Genomic DNA, 24,668 nt, shown 5'->3' with positions numbered 1-24,668 from the left:
CAACTTGAACTTGAATGATTAAATGTCCTGTAGGCAATAGTATAATTACAGAGTAATTGTATTCTACACTTCATTTCAATTGTATTGTATTCTACACAGTTTCAGAGTAACAGCACCAGAGTACCACTGTCATTATGAACACTGAATGTGCAGCCAGGCATGATGGTGGCATGCACACACTTGGGCGGTAGAGGCAGCTGGTTTTCTGAGTTTGAGGCCAGCCTGGTCTATATAGTGAGTTCCAGAACAGCCAGGACTATGTAGAGAGATCATGTCTCAAAAAAAAAAAAAATTGAATATGGGTGCTAGAGAGATGGTTCGATGGTTAAAAGCACTGGCTAATCTTGTATAAGACAATGGTTGGGTTTCTCACACCATCATGGCAACTCACAATAGTCTGTAATATTACTTCCAGGGGATCTGATACCCGCTTCTGGCTTCTATGTGCACCAAGCTTTCACATGGTATACATTTAGGCCAATATTTAGACACAGAAAAATAAATATTTTCCTTCTATTTTTTTATTAATTTAAAAATTTATTTTATATACCAACACAGTTTCCCCTCCCTCCTCTCATCCCATTCCCTTTCCTCACCTCCTTTCTATACCCCTACCACCACCTTTCTACTCCTCAGAAAGGGTAAGTTGAGGCCAGACCAAGCTCCTCCCCTCTGCATCAAGGCTGAGCAAGGCATCCCACCGTAGGGAGTAGGTTCCAAAAAGCCAGCTCATGTACCAGGACAGATCCTGGTCCCACTGCTAGTGCCGCCACAAACAGACCAAGCTATACAACTGTCACCCATGTGCAGAGGGCCTAGGTCAGTCCCATGTAGGCTCCCTAGCTGTTGGTCTAGAGTTGGTGAGAGCTCAGGTCAACTATTTCTGTGGGTTTTCCTGTCATGATCTTGACCCCCCTTGCTTATATAATCCCTCCTCCCTCTCTTCAACTGGACTCCTGGAGCTAAACACAGTGCTTGCCTGTGGATCTCTGCATCTGTTTCTATCAGTTACTGGATGAAAATTCTATGATGACAATTAGGGTAGTCACCAATCTGATTACAAGAGGAGGCTAGTTCAGACACCACTCCACTATTGCTAGTAGTCTTAGCTGGAGTCATCCTTGTGGGTTCCTGGGGATTTCCCTAGCACCAGGTTTCTCTCTAACCCAACAATGGCTCCCTCTATCAAGATATCTCTTTTGTTACTCTTCCTCTCCATCCCTTCCCCAACAGGACCATCCAGATCACTCATGTTCCCATCTCCCACCCCCTCCTCTTTACTCTACCCCTGCCCTCAGTTCACCTAGGAGATCTCATCTATTTTACCTTCCCAGGGTAACCAATACATCCCTTTTAGTGTTCTCCTTGTTACCTCGTTTCTCTAGGGCTGTGGGTTGTACTCTGGTTATCCTTTGCTTTACATCTACTATTACTTATGAGTGAGTAATATAGCATGTTTGTATTTCTGGGTCTGGGTGATTTTTTTTCTAGTTCTATCCATTTGCCTGCAAATTTCATGATGCCATTTTTTAAAACCACTGAATAATACTCCATTGTGTAAATGTACCACATTTTCTTTATTCATTCTTTGGTTGAAGGACATTTAGGTTGTTTCCAGGTTCTTGCTATTATGAATAATGCTGCTATGAACATAGTTGAACAAGTGTCCTTGTGATATTATTGAGCAGCCTTTGGGTATTTGCCCAAGAGTGATATCACTGGTTCTTGAGGTAGTTTGATTCCCAATTTTCTGAGAAACCGCCATACTGATTTCCAGAGTAGCTGCACAAGATTACACTCCCACCAACAGTGGAGGAATGTTCCCCTTGCTCCACATCCTCTCCAACATAAGCTGTCCTCAGTGTTTTTGATCTTAGCCATTCTGACAGGTGTAAGATCAGAGTCGTTTTCATTTGCGTTTCCCTGATAACTAAGGATGCTGAGCCATTCCTTAGATGACTTTCAGCCATTTGAGATTCTTCTGTTGAGAATCCTCTGTTTAGATCTGTACCCCATTGTTTAATTGGATTATTTTGTATTTTGATGTCTAATTTCTACAGTTCTTTATATATTTTGGAGATCAGCCCTCTGTCAGATGTGGGGTTGGCGAAGATGTTTTCCCATTCTGTAGGCTGATGTTTTTTCTTATTTACCATGTCCTTTCCCTTACAGAAGCTTCTCAGTTTCAGGAGGTCCCATTTATTAATTTTTGCTCTCAGTGTCTGTGCTACTGGTGTTATATTTAGGAAGAGATCTCCTGTGCCAATGTGTTCAAGGCTACTCCCTACTTTCTCTTTTATCAGGTTCAGTGTAACTGGATTTATATTGAAGTCTTTGATCCACTTGGACTTGAGTTTTGTGCATGGTGACAGATATGGATCTATTTCCATTCTTCTACATGTTGACATCCAGTTAGGCCATCACCATTTGTTGAAGATGCTTTCTTTTTTACATTGTACAGTTTTGGCTTCTTTGTGCAAAATCAAGTGTTTGTAAGTATGTCAGTATCTTCAATTCAATCCCATTGATCCATGTGTTTATTTTTATACCAATACCAAGCTGCTTTTATTACTATAGCTCTATAGTAGAGCTTGAAGTCAGGGATGGTGATACCTTTGGAAATTTCTTTATTGTACAGGATTGTTTTGACTATCCTGGGTTTTTTTTTGTTTTTCCATATGAAGTTGAGTATTGTTCTTTTAAGGTTTGTTAAGAATTATGTTGGGATTTTGATGGGGATTGCATTGAATCTGTAGATTGCCAAGAACATAGGAGATCTTTCAATTTTCTGTTATCTTCTTCAATTTCCTTACTCAAAGACTTAAAGTTCTCTCATACAGGTTTTTCACTTGTTTGGTTAGAGTTACACCAAGATATTTTATATTAATATTTGTGGCTATTGTAAAGGGTGTTGTTTTCTCTGATTTCTTTCTCAGCCCATTTATCAGTTGTACATAGAAGGGCTACTGATGTTTTTTGAGTTAATCTTGTATCCTACCTCATTACTGAAGGTGTTCATCAGCTGTAGGAGTTCTCTGGTGGTCACTTACGTATACTATTTTATCATCTGCAAATACTGAAAGTCTGAATTCTTCCTTTCCAATTTGTATCCCCTTGATCTCCTTTTGTTGTCTTATTGCTCTAGCTAGAACTTTTGAGTACTATATTGAATAGATATGGAGAGAGTGGACAGCCTTGTCTTGTTCCTGATTTTAGTTGGAATTGCTTTGAGTTTCTCTCCATTTAATTTGATGTTGGTTGTCAGTTTGCTGTAAATTGCCTTTATTATGCTTAGGCATGTTCCTTGTATTCCTGATCTCTCCAAGACCTTTATTATAAAGGAGTGTTGGATTTTGTCAAAGGCCTTTTCAGTATCTAATGAGATGATCATGTGTTTTTTTTTTTTGTCTTTCAGTTTGTGGTGGTATTGTGTTCCCCAAAATATTGTGCACCCTAATAAACTTATCTGGGGTCAGAGAACAGAACAGTCACTAGATATAGAGGCCAGAAAATAGTGGCACACACGCCTCTAATCCTAGCATTCCAGAGGCAGAGATCTATCTGGATCTCTGAGTTCAAGGCCACACTGGAAACGTCCAGGCATGGAGACTCACGCCTTTAATCCCAGGAAGTGATGGCAGAAAGCAGAAAGGTATATAAGGTGTGAAAAACCAGGAACTAGAGCTGGTTAAGCTTTTAGGCTTTTAGCAGCAGTTCAGCTGAGATTCATTCCAGATGAGGACTCAGAGGCTTCCAGTCTGAGGAAACAGGATCAGCTGAGGAATTGGCCAGGTGAGGTGGCTGTGGCTTGTTCTGCTTCTCTGATCTTCCATCATTGACTCCAATACCGGGCTTCAGGTTTATTTTATTAATAAGACTCTTTTTTTCCTTTTATTTTATTTTATAATACCATTCAGTTCTACATATCAGCCACGGATTCCCTTGTTCTCCCCCCTCCTACCCTCTCCTTCCCCCCAGCCCACCCCCTATTCCCACCTTCTCCAGGACAAAGCCTCCCCCGAGGACTGAGATCAACCTGGTAGACTCAGTCCAGGCAGGTCCAGTCCCCTCCTTCCAGACTGAGCCAAGCGTCCCTGCATAAGCCCCAGGTTTCAAACAGCCAACTCATGCAATGAGCACAGGACCCGGTACCACTGCCTAGATGCCTCCCAAACAGATCAAGCCAGTCAACTGTCTCACCTATTCAGAGGGCCTGATCCAGTTGGGGGCCCCTCAGCCTTTGGTTCATAGTTCATGTGTTTCCATTTGTTTGGCTGTTTGTCCCTGTGCTTTATCCAACCTTGGTTTCAACAATTCTCGCTCATATAAACCCTCCTCTTTCTTGCTAATTAGATTCCCGGAGCTCCCCCCGGGGCCTAGGCATGGATCTCTGCATCCAGATCCCTCAGTCGTTAGATGGGGTTACTAGCACGACTATTAGGGTGTTTGGCCATCCCATCACCAGAGTAGGTCGGTTCCGGCTGTCTCTCGACCATTGCCAGCAGTCTATTGTGGGGGTATCTTTGTGGATTTCTGTGGGCCTCTCTAGCACTTTGTTTCTTCCTTTTCTCATGTGGTCTTCATTTACCATGGTCTCCTATTACTTGTTCTCCCTCTCTGTTCTTGATCCAGCTGGGATCTCCCGCTTCCACAGGCTCTCTTTCCCTCGACCCTCACCCTTCATTACTCCCACTCATGTCCAGGTTATTCATGTAGATTAATAAGACTCTTTTAAGATTCATGCTACATCAGTTTGTTTATGTGGTGTATTACATTGATAGATTTTTGTATGTTGAAACACACCTGCATCTCTGATGAAGCCTGCTTGATCATGGTGGATAATTTTTTTGATGTGTTCTGGGATTCAGTTTACCGGTATTTTAGCCTCAATGTTCATGAGGGAGATTGGTCTGTAATTATCTTTCTTTGTGACATCTTTGTGTGGTTTGAGTATCAGGGTAATTGTAGGCTCATAAAAAAAAGTTTGACAGTTTTCCTTCTGTTTCTATCATGTGAAACAATTTGAGGAGTATTGGTATTAGCTCTTCTTTGAAATTCTGGTAGAAGTCTGTGCTGAAACCATCTGGCCCTGGGTTTTTTTGGTTGGGAGACTTAATGATTGCTTCTATTTCCTTAGGGGTTATAGGTCTATTTAAATTGTTTACCTGGTTTTGATTTAATTTTGGTATGTTGTACCTATCCAGAAAACTGTCCATTTCTTTTAGATTTTCCAATTTTGTGGAGTACAGGTTTCCAAAGTATGACCTGATGATTCACTGGATTTCTGCAGTGCCTGTTGTTATGTCTCCCTTTTCATTTCTGATTTTGTTTATTTGGATGCTCGCTCTCTGCCTTTTGGTTAGTTTGGATAAGGATTTGTCTATCTTGTTGATTTTCTCAAAGAACCAGCTCTTTGTTTCATTGATTCTTTGTATTGTTCTCTTTGTTTCTATTTTATTGATTTCAACCTTCAATTTCATTATTTCCTGGCATCTATTCCTCCTGGGTGAGTTTGGTTCTTTTTGTTCTAGAGCTTTCAAGTGTGCTGTTAAGTCACTACTGTGAGATCTCTCCAACTTCTTTATGTAGGCATTTAGAGGTATGAACTTTCCTCTTAGCACTGCTTTCATAGTGTCCCATAAGTTTGTTTATGTTGTGCATTCATTATCATTGAATTCCAGGAAGTCTTTAATTTCTTTCTTTCTTTTTTCCTTGACTCAGTGGTGAGTCAGTTGAGAGTTGTTCAGTTTCCATGAGTTTGTAGGCTTTCTGTAATTTGTGTTGTTGCTGAATTCTAACATTAAGTCATGGTGATCTGATAACATACAGGGGGTTATCCCAATATTTTTTTTGTATCTGCTGAGATTTGCTTTGTGACTAAGTATGTGGTCAGTTTTAGAGAAGGTTCCATGCAGTGCTGAAAAGAAGATATATTCTTTTGTGTTTGGGCAAAATGTTCTATAGATGGCTGTTAAGTTCACTTGAGTTATAACTGTTGTATGATATTTTGTTTGTGTTCTGACAAATAAAACTTGCCTGGAGATCAGAGGGCAGAGCTAGCTACTAGTTAATCATAGAGACCAGGCAGTGGTGGCACACACCTTTAATCCCAGCACTTGGGAAGAGGAAGCAGGAAGATCAGAAGTTCAAGGCCACCCTGGGCTACAGGAGATTGAACCAGTCTAAAAGAGAAACAGAGCCAGGTGGTGGTGGTTCACACCTTTGATCCCAGCACTTTGGATCTCATGCCTTTAATCCCAGAAGAATCAGGAGGTGGAGACAGAAATATAAGGTGGGTAGAGACAGGATCTTGGGCCCATTCAGTTTTAGGATTTATAGAGACAGGATCATTCCCATTTGGTCTGAGATTTCATATGGCAGCAGTCAGCCTCACATTTCACTGTCGTTGTCAGCAGATTTGGTAAGACAATTTGGAATTCTTAAAGGGAAGAATTAATTAAAAGAGAGAGTTTTTTCTCACATTAAAAAATTGGAAACACTATTATGATGGAAAGAGTTAGATCTCTGTAAGATAACACAATAGATGATTGAAAAAATGGAACAATTAAATGAAAAGATAATCAACTTAACTGGGATTGACATAATGTTAATTATCATTTTGATAATTCTTACTGTCAATTTGATAATTCTTAGTTTATCCCTAAAAAAGTTGGTTGATGCATGCCAAGATGAAAGCCTTGGAAAACTTATTAAAACAGATCATAGAGATATTCAGACCCAGACAGAGAAATTTAAAGAAGAAGCAACATTACAATTACATTATAAAATTAAATATGAACAGCCCAAAGTTTTCAAACAACCAACCTTAATTTATCCAGTCACCTTACAGGAACAACCACCAAATGATAGGTATCTCTAAGGCTCTGTAAGAGCTGACTAGATTCCTGTGGAAATGTTAGATTTGAGGAGATTTATGGAAGTGATAGTCTCATATGATATACATTTGCCTTTTGTGAAGCAGATGTTAAATTCATGGTCAGCTAGGAACAGAATTGTCCCACAAGACTGGAGAGACTTGGTTAGAGCAGTATTGGAACCTGGTCCTCAATTAAAGTGGAGGACCTGGTGGAAAGATGAGGCTAGGACCATTGAACATCAAGTATGGCTAGAGGTATTGAAATCTCCCAAGACCAACTTCTTGGAGAGAACATTTTTGCTGGTGTACAAAGACAGTCTCTATATGATGACCACACCCTGGCTTTATGCAGTGCAGTAGCTTTGAATGCTTGGGACAGAATTGAAGAAGTTGGAAAGAGAATTCAGTCATTTACTAAATAAAGTTATACAGGGCCCAAATGAAACCTTCACTGATTTTTTTTTTTTTACAAAGATTGACTTCAGCAGTAAATAGAATGATACCAAAATCAGAAGCTAGACAAATAATGATTAAATTTTTGACTTTTGAAAATACTAATTCACAATGTAAAAGGGTGATTAGTCCTTTAAAGGCAAGATCAGCACCTATAGAGGAATGGATCTGAGATATAGTCAATATTGAATCTCATAACCATCGTTTCTCTTGGATAGGAGAGATAATTTCCAGAGTCTTGAAAAAAAATCAAGATGTCAGGTGGTTTAATTGTGGCAAACAAGGTCACCTAAAAAGGGATTGTAAACAGGACATTCCTAGAAACAATGCCCCCCCCCAATAATCCAAACAGAAGACCCCTCCCTTCTGGAGTATGCAGAAGGTGTAGCAAAGGCAGACATTGAACCAATGAATGCAGAACAACAAGGGGTAGGCAGGGTAACCCTTTGCCATTGAGAAATGCCTTGGGAGGCCTCTTACAGGTCCCTATATCAAACCTGGTTCAGTCATTCCCTGTCACTGTGGGGGAAACTCCTTCCCCAAGAAATTAAAGGACTTAATGCCTAAGGTAAAAAAAATCCATACAGCTCTGGATGATAGAAGAGATTTAGAGGATAAAACAAAAATTTCAGGAGAAACTATAAAGCAAATATTTTGGCAAATATCTATAAATGATCAAAGAACAAAGCTAAAGGTTTACAAATAAATGACATTGTAACTGAAGATCTTGTAAACACAAGGGCAGATGTAACAATAATTGCCCCACAATCTTGGCATTGAAACTAGCCTCTTCAGGAGGTAGATGTTTAGCATTTAGGGATTGAACTTTATCTCAGGCAAAACAAAACATGAGATAGGTCTAATGTATATGGCCAGAAGGACAGAGAGGAAAATTAAAGTCATATGTGGCTAATATAGCAATGAATTTATGGGGATGTGATTTGTTACAGCAATGGAATACCCAGATTAACATTCCTCCAATCTCAGAAACAAACCATAAACTGACATATATTTCTGGGAAAAATATTAAATGGTATTATAAAGAACAGTCACTGACCATTTAGGTTGTACAAAAACAGGGCACAACAGCTGTTGATCTTCCAAAGGTACCAACAACACTACTTTTAAAATGGTTGGCTGACCATTTGTCTGGGTTGAACAATGGCCATTGACATAAAGAATTACAGGCCTTAGAACAGCTGGTACAGGAGCAGCTAAATGCTCAACATATTGAGGAACTGACCAGTCCTTGGAATTCTCCTGTATTTGTTATTAAAAAGAAATCTGGAAAATGGAGAATGGTAACAGATTTAAGAGCTGTTAATAAGATGATTCATCCAATGGGCTCTTTACAACCTAGAATTGCCCTACCCTCTCTATTAATAAGGGATGGCCTATTATAGTTATTGATTTAAAAGACTTTTTCCCATATACCTTCACAAAAAAATCAATGGAATGTTCTCCCACAAGGGATACTAAACAGCCCTACCCTATGCCAATATGCCAATATTTTACACAACAGCCTTTGGTAATCATTCATGTACATTTCCCTCAATCTATAATTTATAATTATATGGGTGACATTTTATTAGCTGATTCAAATTTAGGTACTTTAGAGAAAATGTTTGAAGAAGTAAAGAAAATTTTGCCTTGTTGAGGATTACAAATTACTCCTGAAAAAATGCAAAGAGGAGATTCTATTAATTACTTACAAAATAGTAATTAAATACAAAATACAAAATAGGCCTACAAAAAATTCATCCCCAAAAGGTACAAATCCAGAGAGATTGAATGTGAACTCTTAATGACTTTCAAAAATTGGTGGGAGATATTGCCCATTGATGGCCCACTATTGGAGTAACAACTCCAGAACTGAGTAATTTGTTTCAAATCTTAAAAGGTGACAAGGACTTAAATAGTACCAGAGAATTATCAGCAGAAACTGAGAGAGAATTGGCTTTGGGGGAAAAGAAATTACAGGATGCACATGTGGATCGTTTGGATCCAGAGCTTGATTGCATCCTGGTTATTTTACCCTCTATACATTCCCATACAGGGATTTTAATGCAGAGGAAGATATTATCTTAGAATGGATATTTTTACCACACAGAGTGAAAAATTAAAGACATACATGGAAAAGGGTTTCTGAGTTGATTCTAAAAGAAAAATTAAGGCTTCATCAATTGACAGGAACAGACCCATCAGAAATTGTAATATCTTTTACTAATGTTAAAATATCTTCTTTATGGGCAGAAAATGAAAACTGGCAAAGAGCTTGCAGTAATTTTTAGGAGGGATTAGCAACAAATATCCCAAAAGCAAGAGAATTCAATTTATAAAGAGCATTAACTGGATTCTTCCTTACATTGTATGGGGAACATCAATTTCTGGAGCCCCTACATTCTATACTGATGCAAATAAATCAGGAAAGGCAGGTTATAAATCAGGAAATTTAAGTAAAGTGGCTCAAAGCCCTTATGATTCTGCCCAAAAGTCAGAATTATATGCTATTCTCATGATATTAATAGATTTTACAGAACCTCTTAGTATAGTTACTGACTCTTGATATGCAGAGAGAGTTGTTTTATACACTGAAACTGCTTAACTTATTCTTGATGAGTCAGGATTAGCTTTGTTATTTATATGATTACAGAAACTAATCAGGAATAGGAACTATCCCATATATATCCCATATCAGATCCCTCTAGCATAAGGTAATGATAAAATAGATCAGTTATTAATAGGAAATGTGCTAGAGGCCTCAAAATTTTATAAAAAAAAAAAAAACACCATGTCAATAGCAAGAGTTTGAAAAGGTTTTTCCATCACTTGGCAACAAGCCAAGGAAATTATAAGAAAATGTCATACTTGTTCGTTGTATAATCAAATTCCACTACCTGCAAGAAGTAACCCAAAGGGTACTCAAGGAAATGAAATTTGGTAAATGGACATGTTTCATTTTGCAGAGTTTGGAAAATTAAAATAGGTACACCACACCATAGATACATATTCAGTATTTCAATGGGCAACTGCTTTGAGTTCTAAAAAGGCTGATTCTGTAAGTACACATCTATTAGAAGTCACAGCCATAACATGTAGCATGGATCTTAAATAATCTTAATAAAAACAAACCCAGAGCCAGATATTGGGGTGAATGCTGGAAGATCAGAGAAGCAGAACAAGCCACAGCTTCCTCACCTTGCCAATTCCTCAGCTGATCCTATTTCCTCAGACTGGAAGCCTCTGAGTCCTCATCTGGAATGAATCTCTGCTGAACTGCTGCTAAAAGCCTAAAAGCTTAACCAGCTCTAGTTCCTGGTCCTCATGCTTTATATACCTTTCTGCCATCACTTCCTGGGATTAAAGGTGTGAGTCACCATGACTGGCTGGTTTCAGTGTGGCTTTGAACTCATAGAGATCCAGATGGATCTCTGCCTCTGGAATGCTAGGATTAAAGGCATGTGCTATCACTGCCTAACCTCCATGTTTAATGTTATGGCTGTTCTTTTCTCAGACCCCCAGATAAGTTTATTGGGGTGCACAATATATCAACCACATTAATGGGTATACAAATTAAGACTGACAATGCTCCAGCATATATCTCTAGTAAATGAAACAGTTTTTTTGCATATTACAACATAAAGTATATTATAGGTATACCACCCAATCCTAGAGGACAAGCAGTTATAGAATGATCTAATTGAACTCTAAAAGAAATGCTAAATAAATAGAAAGGGGTAATAAATACTCCTAGAAATAGATTGCATAATGCTCTATTAACTTTAAATTTTCTAAATACTAATGAGAGACATTGGATAATAGAAAAGAAACCCTGAATTACATTAGCCTGTTTACTTTAAGGATGTGTCGACCTTAGAATGGAAACCAGGATTGTGTTATATTGGGAAAGAGGTTTTGCTTTTGCTTCCACAGAAGAAGAAAAGCTATACCATCAAAATTAATAAAGATTCAATTTGAACAAGAGAGACTTCTTGATCAGAAGGGGTGATAGTTCATCAACCATCATGACCATTCACTCTAAACTAATAAAACTAACAAATGCTTTTCATTGGATCAGATATAACTTGCCAAAAGGGAAACTCCCCAAAGTTAGGCTTGGGACAGGTTTTGGTTTTTGTCTTTCCTAGAAAAAACAAAACAAAAACAAAAACAACCATTTTGAGAAACTTAAAGACTTTTGGACAAATAAGCATCCAGATAAAAAAGGAACACTACCTAGAAAAAATTACCCAGAAAAGGAATAATCTGGCCTAATGTGATCTCCCAAGTGTCCAAAAAGATGATGGGGCCCTAAAATGATGATTCCACCTGGACTATGGTAACACCACTGAGCTAACAAACACTACCTTAAGATCAGCTTTATACTACAAACTGCTCAGGACAATTTCATGGTGACTAGCTGAGATGGTCCAGCCTCACAGACTACTCTAGCCAACACTTGGGATAAGCCCCACACTTTCCCATTATGCAGAGACTGGACAACAAATGATACAGCTACCTCTCCCAGGACTTGACAATTGTCCCAATTTGTTTTAAGGATCCCCTAAAGATGCCATCACCCCCAGACATCAGGAAGTAATTTTAAGAACATGATGTCCACATTCCCAAGATGTGGGGTGGGTGGTTTTGGGTCATTCAGTAGGTTATGGATATTTTTCATCATTTAGGGGGTTGATTACAAGTTGTTATTGGTAATGAGCAGGAAAAATGCTGAACAAAGGAGATTAGATTCAGAGATCTCATTCTAAAAATGGGGGAATAAAAGGTAGATAAATTAATCTACTTTTAAAAAGAAACTACTAGTTTTAAATATTTACATTGGCTTGGATTTTTGTATATTGATACAAATTTGAGGTTGTTTTTGTTATACCGAATGTATGTTATAGAAATGATAGGATAAAAAGTAAATTATTGAATCTATTTTTAAACCCAAAATGCAACTACTAGTTTCTTTTCTTTTTTTTTTTTTTTTCTGAGACAGGGTTTCTCTGTGTAGTTTTGGTGCCTGTCCTGGATCTTGCTCTGTAGACCAGGCTGGCCTTGAACTCACAGAGATCCGCCTGGCTCTGTCTCCCAAGTGCTGGGATTAAAGGCATGCACCACCACTGCCCCGGCACCACTACTAGTTTCAAATATCTTACATTGATATGAATTTTTGTCTATTGATAAAAAAATTTTTGAGGGCAGTTCTCTAACTTTATTTGACACTCAGCAGCTTAGTTCTCATCCACATTGACTGTCTGTAGATTTTTGAATGTGGTAACAGGTAAGTAAGTTACCAATGTGTAGAGCTTGTTTGGTGAGTCCACATCCTCATTAGGTTTTCTGGAGAAACTTACATGGATATGGTATGGAACATTCCTTATTCCTTTGGCCCAGATGGCTTTATTGAGCCAAGTATCAATGTGCACAACTAGAGTCTCCATCTCCTTCATGGAAAATTTCTGGATTTCTTTGAAGCCCACTCCATGGATGTGCTTGTGAATGTTATGAATGTTGATGGTGTATTTTTGGGTCACTACCTTGTTGACGGCAGAACAGCCCTTCTTCTTTTCACCACCCTTCTTTGTGTGAGCCATCACCCTTGATCATAGATCCTTGGGTTAGCATAGGAACAAATCCCAGCAAGCCAGCCTGCCATGTGCCTAGAGAGGATGGAGCTGGATTTCAGAGCCAGAACCTGCAGTCATACTTACTCTGTATATTAATACAAATTTAAGGTTATTCTGGTTAGAACATTCATTACATATGTTTCTACTATTGTTCAAGATATTGTACCCATACAGCTCATCTAGCAATGTAATACACATTTCTAGTCCTTGAAAGTTGTTTTTACAAATTATTTAGGATAATAAAGAAATGCAGGTTAGTAGTTAGTCACCTATTACAATCAAACTTATAGTCATGTTAGGTATGTTTTCAAGATCAAACATATATTTTAGATAGGCAGGTGGTCTTCAAACACTTCAGAGACCTACAGAATATGGCATTTAAGATGTTTTAATAACATAAGGTTCTTTTTTATTTTATTTTTTATGACAATGAGACATGTCTGCTCCTGGCAGCACCAATCTACTTCAGAGAAGACTGTGGGCATTGAAAAAACTCCCTATGGAGTCTACTTTCTTTGTTAGATGCTAGGCAAGAAAATGCCCTTGCCTCAATTCTGAAAGTATGCTGTCTAAATGGGACAAGCAGGACAGAAAAGAAAGTGACTTCAGAACTTTGTCAAGACAGAGTCAGACAGTTCTTCAAAAATTCTGCTTCACAGAAAAGTCTATCAGATATGCTAGACCTGTAGGCCAAAGATGAATGCCCCAATGTTGAAGAGGAACCTTGGGTGATTGTCCAAGCAGCCAGTTGTTTCTGTCATTTCTTATTTTTGGAAGTTGTTTGCTCTACACTTCCTGTTTACTCAGGTAATATTATAGCCTTCTCAGGTCTCTGAATGGAGTTGAAGACTAGATAGTTATAGTTTTAGTTTTCCTTGTTACCAGATTTAAAAAAGACTCATAAAAGAGGTGTAAAGTGTATAAGGTTGAGAGACATCAAAAAATAGTTTTGGGTTGGTAACGCAAGTTAGGATAGAAAGTGAATTAGGTACAACACTTTGGACTCACCAAGGTAGGATAGAGTATTTTCTTTGAATTTGTCAAATGCTAATGAACTAGACATTGTTAATGTAATTTGTAACAAGAGCCTTAATGGTCTATATATATCAATTTATTAAGGGGTTCTATGGGGAAAACAAACTCACTGATATAGGATAAGGTAAATCCAGTTGCAGAGTCCTTGGAAAGCTGAGGACTGATCACACATTGCTTCACCATCCAAGAGAGCATGACCCTGTAGCCAGAAAGTTTTCTCCTGTCCCACCTGGCCCCATGGTCCTGCAGCTGCTTATAAAATAATCATTCAGAGGCTTAATATTATTTGTAAACTGTATGACCTATGGCAGGACTCTTGCTAGCTAGCTCTTATATCTTAAATTAACCCTTTTCTATTAATCGATGTTTTGCCATATGTTCCATGGCTTTACCAGTCTGCTGGCATGTTTCTCCTTGGGCAGCAGGCTGGTGTCTCTCCAGACTCTGCCTTTCTCTTTCTTGTCTCTCTCCTTGGATTTCCCACCCGCCTCTAAGCTGCCTTGTCATAGGCCAAAGCAGCTTATTTATTAACTAATGGGAACAATATATATTCACAGCATACAAAAAGACATCCTTCGGCATGACCCCCTTTCTCCTCCCTTTTAAGTGGTCACATAGGCAGATAAGAAGCATCACCTCCATCAGGCCAGATAGCCCTAGGTCATGGGTGGAATGAATTCCCACTATAGTAATTATTGTCTTTATATATTTTATATAGTTATTGTACTTATTGTATATATCTTTCAATGTTAGTTGAAACCTTCACTTTTTATTTTAGACAAAAAAGGGGTAAATGTTGTGTGATATTGTTTGTGTTCTGACAAATAAAGCTTGCCTGGAGATCAGAGGACAGAGCTATCCACTAGTTAACCATAGAGGCCAGGCAATGGTGACACACACCTTTAATCCCAGCACTTAGGAAGAAGAAGCAGGAAGATCAGGAGTTCAAGGCTACTCTGGGCTACACAAGATTGAACCAGTCTAAAAGAAAAACAGAGCCAGGTGGTGATCATTTATACCTTTGATCCCAGTACTTTGACTCTCATGCCTTGAATCCGAGCACTTGAGATCTCATGCCCTTGATAGCAGCACAATATAAGGTGGGTGGAGAAAGGATTTTGGGCCCATTCAGTCTGAGGATTTCTAGAGGTAAGAAGTCTCTAGTGGATGGCTGCTCTGCTTCTCAGATATTTCAGCTTTCATCCTAATATCTGACTCTGGGTTTTTATGATTAAGACTAAACAGATTAACGCTTCACATAACATCTGTTAGTTTCCTTATTTCTCAGTTTCTATCTGGCAGACCTGTTCATTGATGAGAGTGGGGTGTTGAAGTCTCCTACTATTAATGTGTGGGGTTTGATATGTGATTTAAGCTTTAGTAATGTTTCCTTTACAAATGTGGTTGCCCTTGTATTTGGGGCATAAATGTTCAGAATTGAGACATCATCTTGATGGATTTTTCCTGTGATGAATATGAAATGTCCTTCTCCATTTCTTTCGATTAATTTTAGTTTGAAGTCTATTTTGTTAGAGATTAGGATAGCTACACCAGCTTGTGTCTTAGGTCCACTTGATTGGGAAACCTTTTCCCAACCCTTTACTCTGAGGTAATGTCTATCTTTGAAGTTGAGGTGTGTTTCTTGTATGCAGCGAAAGGATGGATCCTGTTTTCATATCCATTCTGTTAGCATGTGTCTTTTTTGTAGGTGAATTGAGTCCATTGGTATTAAGAGATATTAATGACCAGTGATTTTTTCATTCCCATTATTTTTTGGTTTTGTTGTTGGTGATAGCATGTGTGTGTTTCCCTTCTTTGGAATTTGCTGGTGTGAGATTATCTATTGGCTATGTTTTCATGGGTTCAGCTAACATCCTTGGGTTGGAGTTTTCCTTCTAGTACTTTCTGTAGGGCTAGATTTGTGGATAGGCGTTGTCTAAATCTGGTTTTGTTATGGAATATCTTGTTTTCTTGGTCTATGGTAATTGAAAGTTTTGCTGGGTATAGTAGTCTGGGCTGCCATACTTGGTCTCTTAATGTCTGTGAAACATCTGTCCAGGACCTTCTGGCTTTCAGAGTCTCCATTGAAGATTTGGGTGTAATTCTGATAGGTCTGCTTTTATATATTACTTGGCCTTTTTCCTTTGCAGCTCTTAATATTTTTCTTTATTCTGTATGTTAAGTATTTTGATTATTATGTGGCTAGGGAATTTTTTTTGGTCCAGTCTATTTGGTGCTCTGTAAGCTTCTTGTATCTTCATAGGCATGTCCTTCTTTAGGTTGGGAAAGTTTTCTTCTATGATTTTGTGGAATATATTTTCTGTGCCTTTAAGCTGGAATTTTTCTCCTTCTTCTATCCCTATTATTCTTAGATTTGGTCTTTTCATGGTGTCTCAGATTTCCTGGATGTTTTGTGTTAAGAATTTGTTGTATTTAACATTTTTTTGACTGATGAATCTATTTCCTCTAATGTGTCTTCAATGCATGAGAGTCTTTCTTCCATCTCTTGTATTCTGTTGGTTTTGCTTGCATCTGTAGTTCCTGTTCATTAGCCAGATTTTCCATTTCCAGAATTCCCTTGGTTTGTGTTTTCTTTATTGCCTCTATTTCAATTTTCAAGTGTTGAACTGTTTTCTTCACCTGTTTGATTGTTTTTTCTTGACTTTCTTTAAGGATTTATTGGTCTCTTCCAATTTTTTGTTTGTCTTTCCTTGATTTCTTTAAGGGAATTTTTTATTTCCTCTTTAAGAGCCTCTATCATCTTCATAAAGTTATTTTTTTTTTTTTTGGTTTTTCGAGACAGGGTTTCTCTGTGTAGCTTTGCACCTTTCCTAGAACTCGCTTTGGAGACCAGGCTGGCCTCGAACTCACAGAGATCCACCTGGCTCTGCCTCCCAAGTGCTGGGATTAAAGGCGTGCGCCACCACCGCCCAGCCATAAAGTTATTTTTAAGGTCATTTTCTTCTGTTTCATCTGCATTGGCATGTTCAGGTCTTGCTGTTACAGAATCACTAGGTTCTGGTGGTGCCACATTGCTCTTTATGTTGTTGAATGTATTCTTACACTACCATTTACCCAACTGGGTTTGGGATAATGATAGGAACAGGTGTTGATTCTTGTGATGTCTTTGTTGGATGGGTCTTTTGTTCCTTTATTGTCTGTTTCATTTATTCTCTTTCACCCTGAATGACCAAGGATTCTGATGATTGTCTGGTTGTCAGGTTGAGTATGGTTGTCTCAGCTGAGGTTTGTGGCGGTTTGGGTGCTTAGATCCAGAGTATCATCTGGTTCTTCTTGCTAGTGTGGGTTTTACTTATGCCTGTGGGGTCTGTTCTTCCAACTGGTTTGGGTTGCACCTGTGTCTATGGGGTCTGTTCTTCCAGCTGATGTAGGTTTTGCCTGTGTCTGTTCTTCCAAGTGATGTGGGTGGCGCTTGTGCCTATAGGATCTGCTGATGTTGCTGGAGAGGGCTGTTCATGGGGTGGGGGCTGCTCTTCTTCCAGCTGGTGCCAGTGGTGCTTGGGCTTTTAGGGGCTCTTCTTCCAGTTTGTGCAGGTAGTGCTTGTGCCTCTAGAGGCTGCTGATTTTGTGGGGGATGGTTGGCCAGGGGGAGGATGATGGGTTCTGTGGGTTTGAATAGCAGAGTGGGTCTTGTAGTTTACAGGGTCCAATGGGTGGAGGTGGTGGTGGAACAGCCAATAAAAGTAATACACTACACTCTTTTTGTTACCTAAAGTAATTATTGCTCAATGTTGATGTCACCTACTTTTCTTTTTGATATAATTATGCTTTTCCAGTTATATGTAACATTACAAAATATAGAATTACATTAAGGGCTAATCTATCCCTCCTTTTAGGTAACCAATTTTAGTGTTTCTTTCTTTATTTATTTATTTTTTTTTGTTTTTCGAGACAGGGTTTCTCTGTGTAGCTTTGCGCCTTTCCTGGAACTCACTTGGTAGCCCAGGCTGGCCTCGAACTCACGGAGATTCGCCTGGCTCTGCCTCCCGAGTGCTGGGATTAAAGGCGTGCGCCACCACCGCCCGCTTAGTGTTTCTTTAAAACATGAGAAATAATATTGTCTTCCTCTCCTCTGTGACTTCTTACATACACACACAGACACAGCATACACCCTGCACATACACACTGCACACACACAGTACACACATTGCACAAACTGCATGTACATATACATACTGTAAACACACTGCACATACAACATATACACTGCACACACTACACAACACACACAGTACACACACTGCACATACTCCACATACACTGTACACACTTTGTACACCACAATGCACACACTGCATGTGCACACTGTACACACTATACAACACACTGCATACACACAGCACACACTGTGCGCGCACGCGCACACACACACACACACACACACACACTGCACACATAAACACAGCACAAACCTATCTATAATCTTCTACATATTTCCTCCTTAAATATCTCCAGGAGATATATTCATATATACAGCTTTAAAAACTGAATCTTTTAATTTATATTTGAGAATTTTGTATATGATATACACAGCTTTTAAAATGGTGCTGTCACCAGGAGTGCCATTTAACAAAAACCTAAAATCAAAATGAAAAAACATGGGCTTTAAATAGTCTCACAGATGTAAATAAAGCTCATCTCGGAAAAGGAAAGTGAACCTTAGGACCATTGGGCTTGGCTTTAACAGTCTGGGAAAGGTACGTCCTGTGCTGTAGACAAGAAGTTTTGGTAACTAAATCCTGAACCTTGCTATCTGTCATAGTATTCCTTTTCTTTTGAGACTGGACAGAGGCAGGCATAATGGCACACCCCTTTAATTCCAGCATCGGGAGGCAGAGGCAGGTGGATCTCTGTGAGTTCGAGGCTAGCCTGGTTTACAGAGTGAGTTCCAGGACAGCCAGGGTTACACAGAGAAACCCTGGCTCAAAAAAAAAAAAATAATTAAAAACAACAACAACAAAAAAGAGAGAGAGAGAGAGAGTGACTGACTGGATAATTACTCCTGAGAAGGCATCAAACTTAAATATTTCTATAATCTGGAACAAAGTATGGGAATAATGGTTTGAGTTAGATTAATGTTTTCTGTAAATTTAAATGTAACGTAGAAGAATAATATCAATTCTGTGGTACTTGTGTGTACTATTTCCTGTTATTTATGGCATCTGAGATGTAAAGAATGCCTTTACCAGCACTCATGAGTTGGAGGCAGATATTCCATGTCAACCTGATCTATATAGCAAGACTCTTCCTCAAAAGCAATATTTGTAATTAGTCTGAATTGTTTCAGTGACTTTGCTTAATAAAGTTGTTAATAAACATCTACAAGTTTATGAAAAATATTTTTCAAAAGTTGTATTTATTTAAATGTGTTTATTAAGTAGAGCACTGAAAATCAAGTGACAATGAGCATTCCTTCACACACAAAATCCTTTAGTTATCAAGGTGCCTTTCAATAAACTGCAGAAGATGAAGAATGACTCACGGTGAAACTCTAATTCCCTAGTCCTTCAAACCCTGTCATGGCACTGTATGCACAAACCGCTGTTTGCTCTGTTTCAAAGATGCATTTTGCTGTTGTTTCTGTGTGTCTTGAGCTTGAGAGGCCATCTGAAGGAGATACTAGCCTGGTTCTTTTTCTGAGAGCCTGGTGTCTGGCTGAGGTGGTGTTTCATGTGTCTACACCTGCAAATCCTTAAGATCCAAAGTGGTCCTTCATCCCCTGAGCTCCTCGACTTGCTGAAGGTATCCTAGGTGACAATACTCTCTACTCTAGCAAGTCAAACTTGTACTTTTAATGCTGAGACTTTTCTTTACCTGCCATTGTGCAACCGCTCTGTAGCAAGAACTCAGATAACACTTTCAATTCATTTTCCTTAGCTCTGAAAAGAAGAGCTGTTCAATACAATTTTGATTAGGAGCTTTGCAGTATTTCAAATTTTGGCATTATATAAGACCTTGTGATTTTTTAAAATATTATATTAGTTCAAAATTACAAAATTTAAAGTCACATGAACTTTGTTGGCACTGTATTTTGTGCACAGAAGTGAGCATATACCACACCCTCACATACACATGCAAAACAACAACAACAACAAAAAACAGACAGAAACATTCTCGGTCCTTAACAGTAGGCATGTGCACAGAGTAAATATGTTACTGTCATGTTTATTCTTCAAAGAACGTACAGAGGCCAGTCAGTTCAAACTGTCTTTAGCTGTCCCTATGTTTATTATGAATATTTGTATGGAATAAGTTTGTTTCACCTTAAGTAGATTCCATGGTTTATACTTTTATTTTTGTGGTTTTCTTTATCCTTCTTGTTTAGAGGAGAGAATATCATTTTATAGCACTGACAGGCAAAACCCAGTCTTGATAGTGACCAACAGACTACAGTTGCTTTTTCTTTTCTCTTTGAGCCAAGGTATCATGTAGCTCAGGCTGGCTTCAAACCTTCTGTGTAGCTGGGAATGATGTTGAACTTGTGTTGGGATTGCAGGCATGCACTACCAGGAGAATTAGGGGTTTTCAGGCATGTGTCATTGGGATTCAAACCCAGGACTTTATGCATGCTGGGCTAGCAGTCTACCAACCGAATCATATCCTCAATTCTGCAATTAAATGCTCATAAGCCAACAATAACAATGTTGTAACTGCTTATCTTTAAGTGTTTTAGTCTAAAGTAAGTGGGATGTAATGAGATCATTCAAAATGTGACTCTACTCAGGGAACATTGCATAAGAGGGGGAGGAAGGGAATGTAAGAGCCAGAGGTGGAGAAAGAGCAGGGTGAAACTGTCTCCTGAACAAGGCAGATCTGCTGCACTCATGAACTCACAGCAGCTGTGTTGCCTGCATAAGACCTGAGCAAGATCAAGTCCGTCAGCTTTATATCATTGGGGAGAAGTTAGTTTTCTTTAGAGATGTGAACCCCGGTATGTTGTGGAATATTAGTTTAAGATGTGTTAATTCATTTATGCTGTGGAACATTGGTTAGTGGTACAAAGATGCATTGCATTCTTTTATGTTGCATTTGTTTAACTCTGTGAAGCTGTGTTACTTTGCCTGTTTAAAACACCTGGTTGGTCTAATAAAAAGCTGAATGGCCAATAGCTAGGCAGGAGAAAGGATAGGTGGGGCTGGCAGGCAGCGAGAATAAATAGGAGGAGAAATCTAGTGAAGAGAGGAGTGAGAAAAGGAGGAGAGGAGAACACCAGGGGCCAGCCACCCAGCCACACAACCACCCACAGAGTAAGAAGGAACAAAAGATATGCAGAAGATAAAAAGATAAAAAGCCCAGAGGCAAAATGTAGTTAAAGAGAAACAGGTAATTTAAGTTAAGAAAAGCTGACTAGAATCAAGTCAAGCTAAGGCTGGTCATTCATAAGTAAGAACAAGGGTCTGTGTATTTATTTGGGACCTGGGTGGTGGGCCCTCAAAGAGTAAAAAAAAAACAAAAAGAAAAAAACTACACCGATAGGTTGACCGTGTTCCAGTGGTTGGTCCCACAGCCATGTGTATGTGAGCAGTGCAAACTGGATCCAATAGTGCATAAAGCTGGGGCGGGGTGGAGTTATGGGGTGAGTCTGGGAGAAGTTAGTGGAAGGGGTGGAGTTATGGGGTGAGTCTGGGAGAAGTTAGTGGAAGGGGTGGAGTTATGGGGTGAGTCTGGGAGAAGTTAGTGGAAGGGGTGGAGTTATGGGGTGAGTCTGGGAGAAGTTAGTGGAAGGGGTGGAGTTAGAGGGTGAGTCTGGGAGAAGTTAGTGGAAGGGGTGGAGTTAGAGGGTGAGTCTGGGAGAAGTTAGTGGAAGGGGTGGAGTTAGAGGGTGAGTCTGGGAGAAGTTAGTGGAAGGAATAGAAGGCAAATGTGATCAAGATGCACTGGATGCATGTATGGGGTTTTCAAAGAATTTATAAAAGTATATGAAAAAGATGACTTCAATAAAAATAGGTGATAGACATAAATATAATTTCTAAATATGTAAGTGGTATTAATTCTTCCCCTCTTCTCACCAGAGGCAAATGTTGTCCCAGCTCCTTATCAGTCTTGTGAGGCAGCCTCTCTTTTCTTTCTTGACAGGTTCTCACTATGTAGTTCTGACTGTCTGGAACTCACTACATAGACCAGGCTGGCCTTGAACTCACAGAGAACTGCCTGCCTCAGCCTCCCCAGTGCTAGGATTAAAGGTGTGCACAGTCATGCCCAGCTTTGTCCTATTTATTTCTGATGTGCAGTTCATTTATTTATTTATTTTAGGTGACTCCAGAGTTGATGATAAAAGCATGTACATTTTACACTGGACGTTTAGTAAAGAATCATTTTGGGTAAGAATGTGTTTTCCCATATCATTTCTTTGTCTTTGCTTTTTTATCCTGCTATTATCCACACAGAGGAAAGCTCACTCTTTGCCATCTGTGCTTTTCGTATAGTTGATGAGTTTATATTTAGTTAAAATACCTCCTTTTTGAAATACAGCTTGTCTAAAATCCTTGGAATTGGATGTGTTTGGGAACTTAAATCTCTTTTTTAAATCATCATTAAGGCGATTCTCTGGGTAAATTGAAGTTATAATAATGATGTTATCTCAAGATGTGCTTATTTTATTAAAAAAGAAATATGACTGCCATACAGCATCTTAACTGCCAGGAATTCTTCAGGACACCAATTTACAGGTTTTGTGTGTGCGTGCTGTGATTTTGAGGGGTTAAAAGGCATCTCATTTCTTATTCCCCTTTATTTACTACTATATTATCCTAGCTTCAAAGTAATATTTTGAAAATAATGTTTTTCTGTATCTTTTGCCTGCAGTGGTTGGAGGGAAGTTGCAATACCTCGTGCAAATCAGGAGGCTATCTTGGCTGAAAAAATGGACAGAGCAATAACACATGACAATTTTAGATGTCAAAAAGTATTTTTTTATCACTGGCTGTCTTATGTGATAACCTGTAGAGAAAGGCTTATAGGTAAATGTCTACACCATAGCACTTAGTTCTGGTGTTCAATTATGCAATGAATCAACAGACTAATAGTTAAACCTAGAGAACATGTAACTTTTGTGTGTAGAGAATTGTCATTAAATGAACCAATTAAAAGTACTTACTGTAAGGCTAGGTGTGGTGGCACATGCCTAACAGCACTTAGAACACTGTGACAAAAGCAGGGACTTCCAGGCCAGCCTGGGCTACAGAGGGAGACCTTGTCATAACAAAACAGTAACAAAACTTAATCATTTTTGTTAGATTCATTTTTAAATATTTGATTGCAATGTAAAGTACTCACAGTTAACATCAAATCATATGTACATACATTTATATATACACACATACGTATACTTGTGTGTACATACATACATTTGTACATACATTTATACATACATGCATACAAGTATATATACATATGCTTATTTATATATACATATACTTGTATTGTGTTTATATAAATAAGGAGCTACCGTTAGCTTTTTTGTGTGGTACTGAACCTAGGGCCTTGTACATACCAAGCAAGCACTCCTCCATGGAGCTATATCCACAGACCCCTTTTTCCTTTTCAATTTGAGACAAAGTCTTGCTAAATTGCCTAGGTGGTCCTTGAACTTGCAATTCCCTACCTCCCTGGTAGCTGAGATCACAGGCCTGGACTACTAGGCCTAGTTACTTCAAGCTTTTATGCATAATACCGTGCTAGTTAGTTCTTGTTAGAGACCAGTTGACTACAGTCTGCATTCCTTATCCATATTTCCTTTAACGTCCATGTGGAGAAGCTTAAAGAAACCATTTTCTTGGAATGTGATGCATGGACAACACATATGTGATCTTAGCAGGGTCAGAGGACCCCAGCCTTTTGGTTGCAGTTCTGGATACTAACTTATACCTGTGGTTGTGACCAACCAGAAAAATCAGTGATCTCACTCTTGCTCTTGTGACAAGGTCTTACTATGTAGCCTAGGATGGCCTTGAATTCAAGACAACCCTCCTGCTTCAGCCATGGTATTCTGAGATTACAGGTGTGAGTTACCACACCCAGCTGAAAATCACTTCCTTTTGAGCATTGTTGTCTCTCCCTGCCTCAAAGTGGACTGTGAAGGTTTTAACATAAACATGATGAAGGGTTAGCAACTGGTTAACTGGCTAGCATGTCACAAGGTTGTCATAGTAGGGAATGATGCTCTTCAAAATCCTGAATGAACTGAAAGCTCTTGAGAGTCAGGATGCCTTGCACCAGTTTCTTGACTTTTCTGCCCCTCTAGGTTCTCCTTGGCTCTCAGCACCTTCCTCCCATCTTTTGTGGCTTCTTGCTCTGTTACCTGGTGACTTTTGTTTTTCCCAAGCCTTTTCCTATGTCTGCCCTTCCCTCCTCTTTAGCTCCATCTCTTCTCTGCTTTGCCTTTCTTTCCACAGCTCCCATGCACACTCAGGTGGAACTACATGGTGCCAATGGTCCTCTTTCTTTTGTCCCCCTTTCTGCTCTCCTATTCCTTAATTCCAGCCTTCTCTTTTCTATGGTTCACATCCTCCTGAGTCTGCCCTGTATCATTATATACTCTGTGTCATCTTATGCCTCCCTAACTCACAACGCAAAATAGTCACATATTTATAAAGCAGATATTATACTGTCAAGATTTATATTCCTGTTTGTAATTTAAACCAAGTCAC

At 39.0% G+C, this 24,668-nt stretch overlaps 1 protein-coding gene and 1 pseudogene across 13 annotated transcripts in view; one reads left to right on the top strand and one right to left on the bottom strand.

Annotated features, from left to right (window-relative positions):
• Fbxl13 (F-box and leucine rich repeat protein 13) overlaps positions 1 to 24,668 on the top strand; it is a 214,800-nt gene that overhangs the window by 27,010 nt on the left and 163,122 nt on the right. For 10 of the 13 annotated variants that reach the window (XR_013049550.1, XM_076565962.1, XM_076565963.1 and 7 more), the window contains 2 exons: positions 22,273 to 22,340; positions 22,825 to 22,979. The exons of 2 other annotated variants lie outside the window; for them this stretch is intronic. Coding sequence is in view for 10 of the 11 variants with exons in the window: in XM_076565962.1 (XP_076422077.1) it covers positions 22,273 to 22,340; positions 22,825 to 22,979 (223 nt within the window). In the remaining variant the exon portion in view is untranslated. The remainder of the gene's footprint in view (positions 1 to 22,272; positions 22,341 to 22,824; positions 22,980 to 24,668) is intronic. One more of the 13 variants, XM_076565967.1, reaches the window with a different exon arrangement.
• Positions 12,473 to 12,930, bottom strand: LOC102909635 (large ribosomal subunit protein eL31 pseudogene; annotated as a pseudogene).

The sequence above is a fragment of the Peromyscus maniculatus genome, chromosome 3, assembly GCF_049852395.1.
Source record: "Peromyscus maniculatus bairdii isolate BWxNUB_F1_BW_parent chromosome 3, HU_Pman_BW_mat_3.1, whole genome shotgun sequence".
NCBI lineage: Eukaryota > Metazoa > Chordata > Mammalia > Rodentia > Cricetidae > Peromyscus > Peromyscus maniculatus.
Note: the sequence above shows the minus strand (reverse complement) of the source record. Positions and strands in the feature narration are given on the sequence as shown.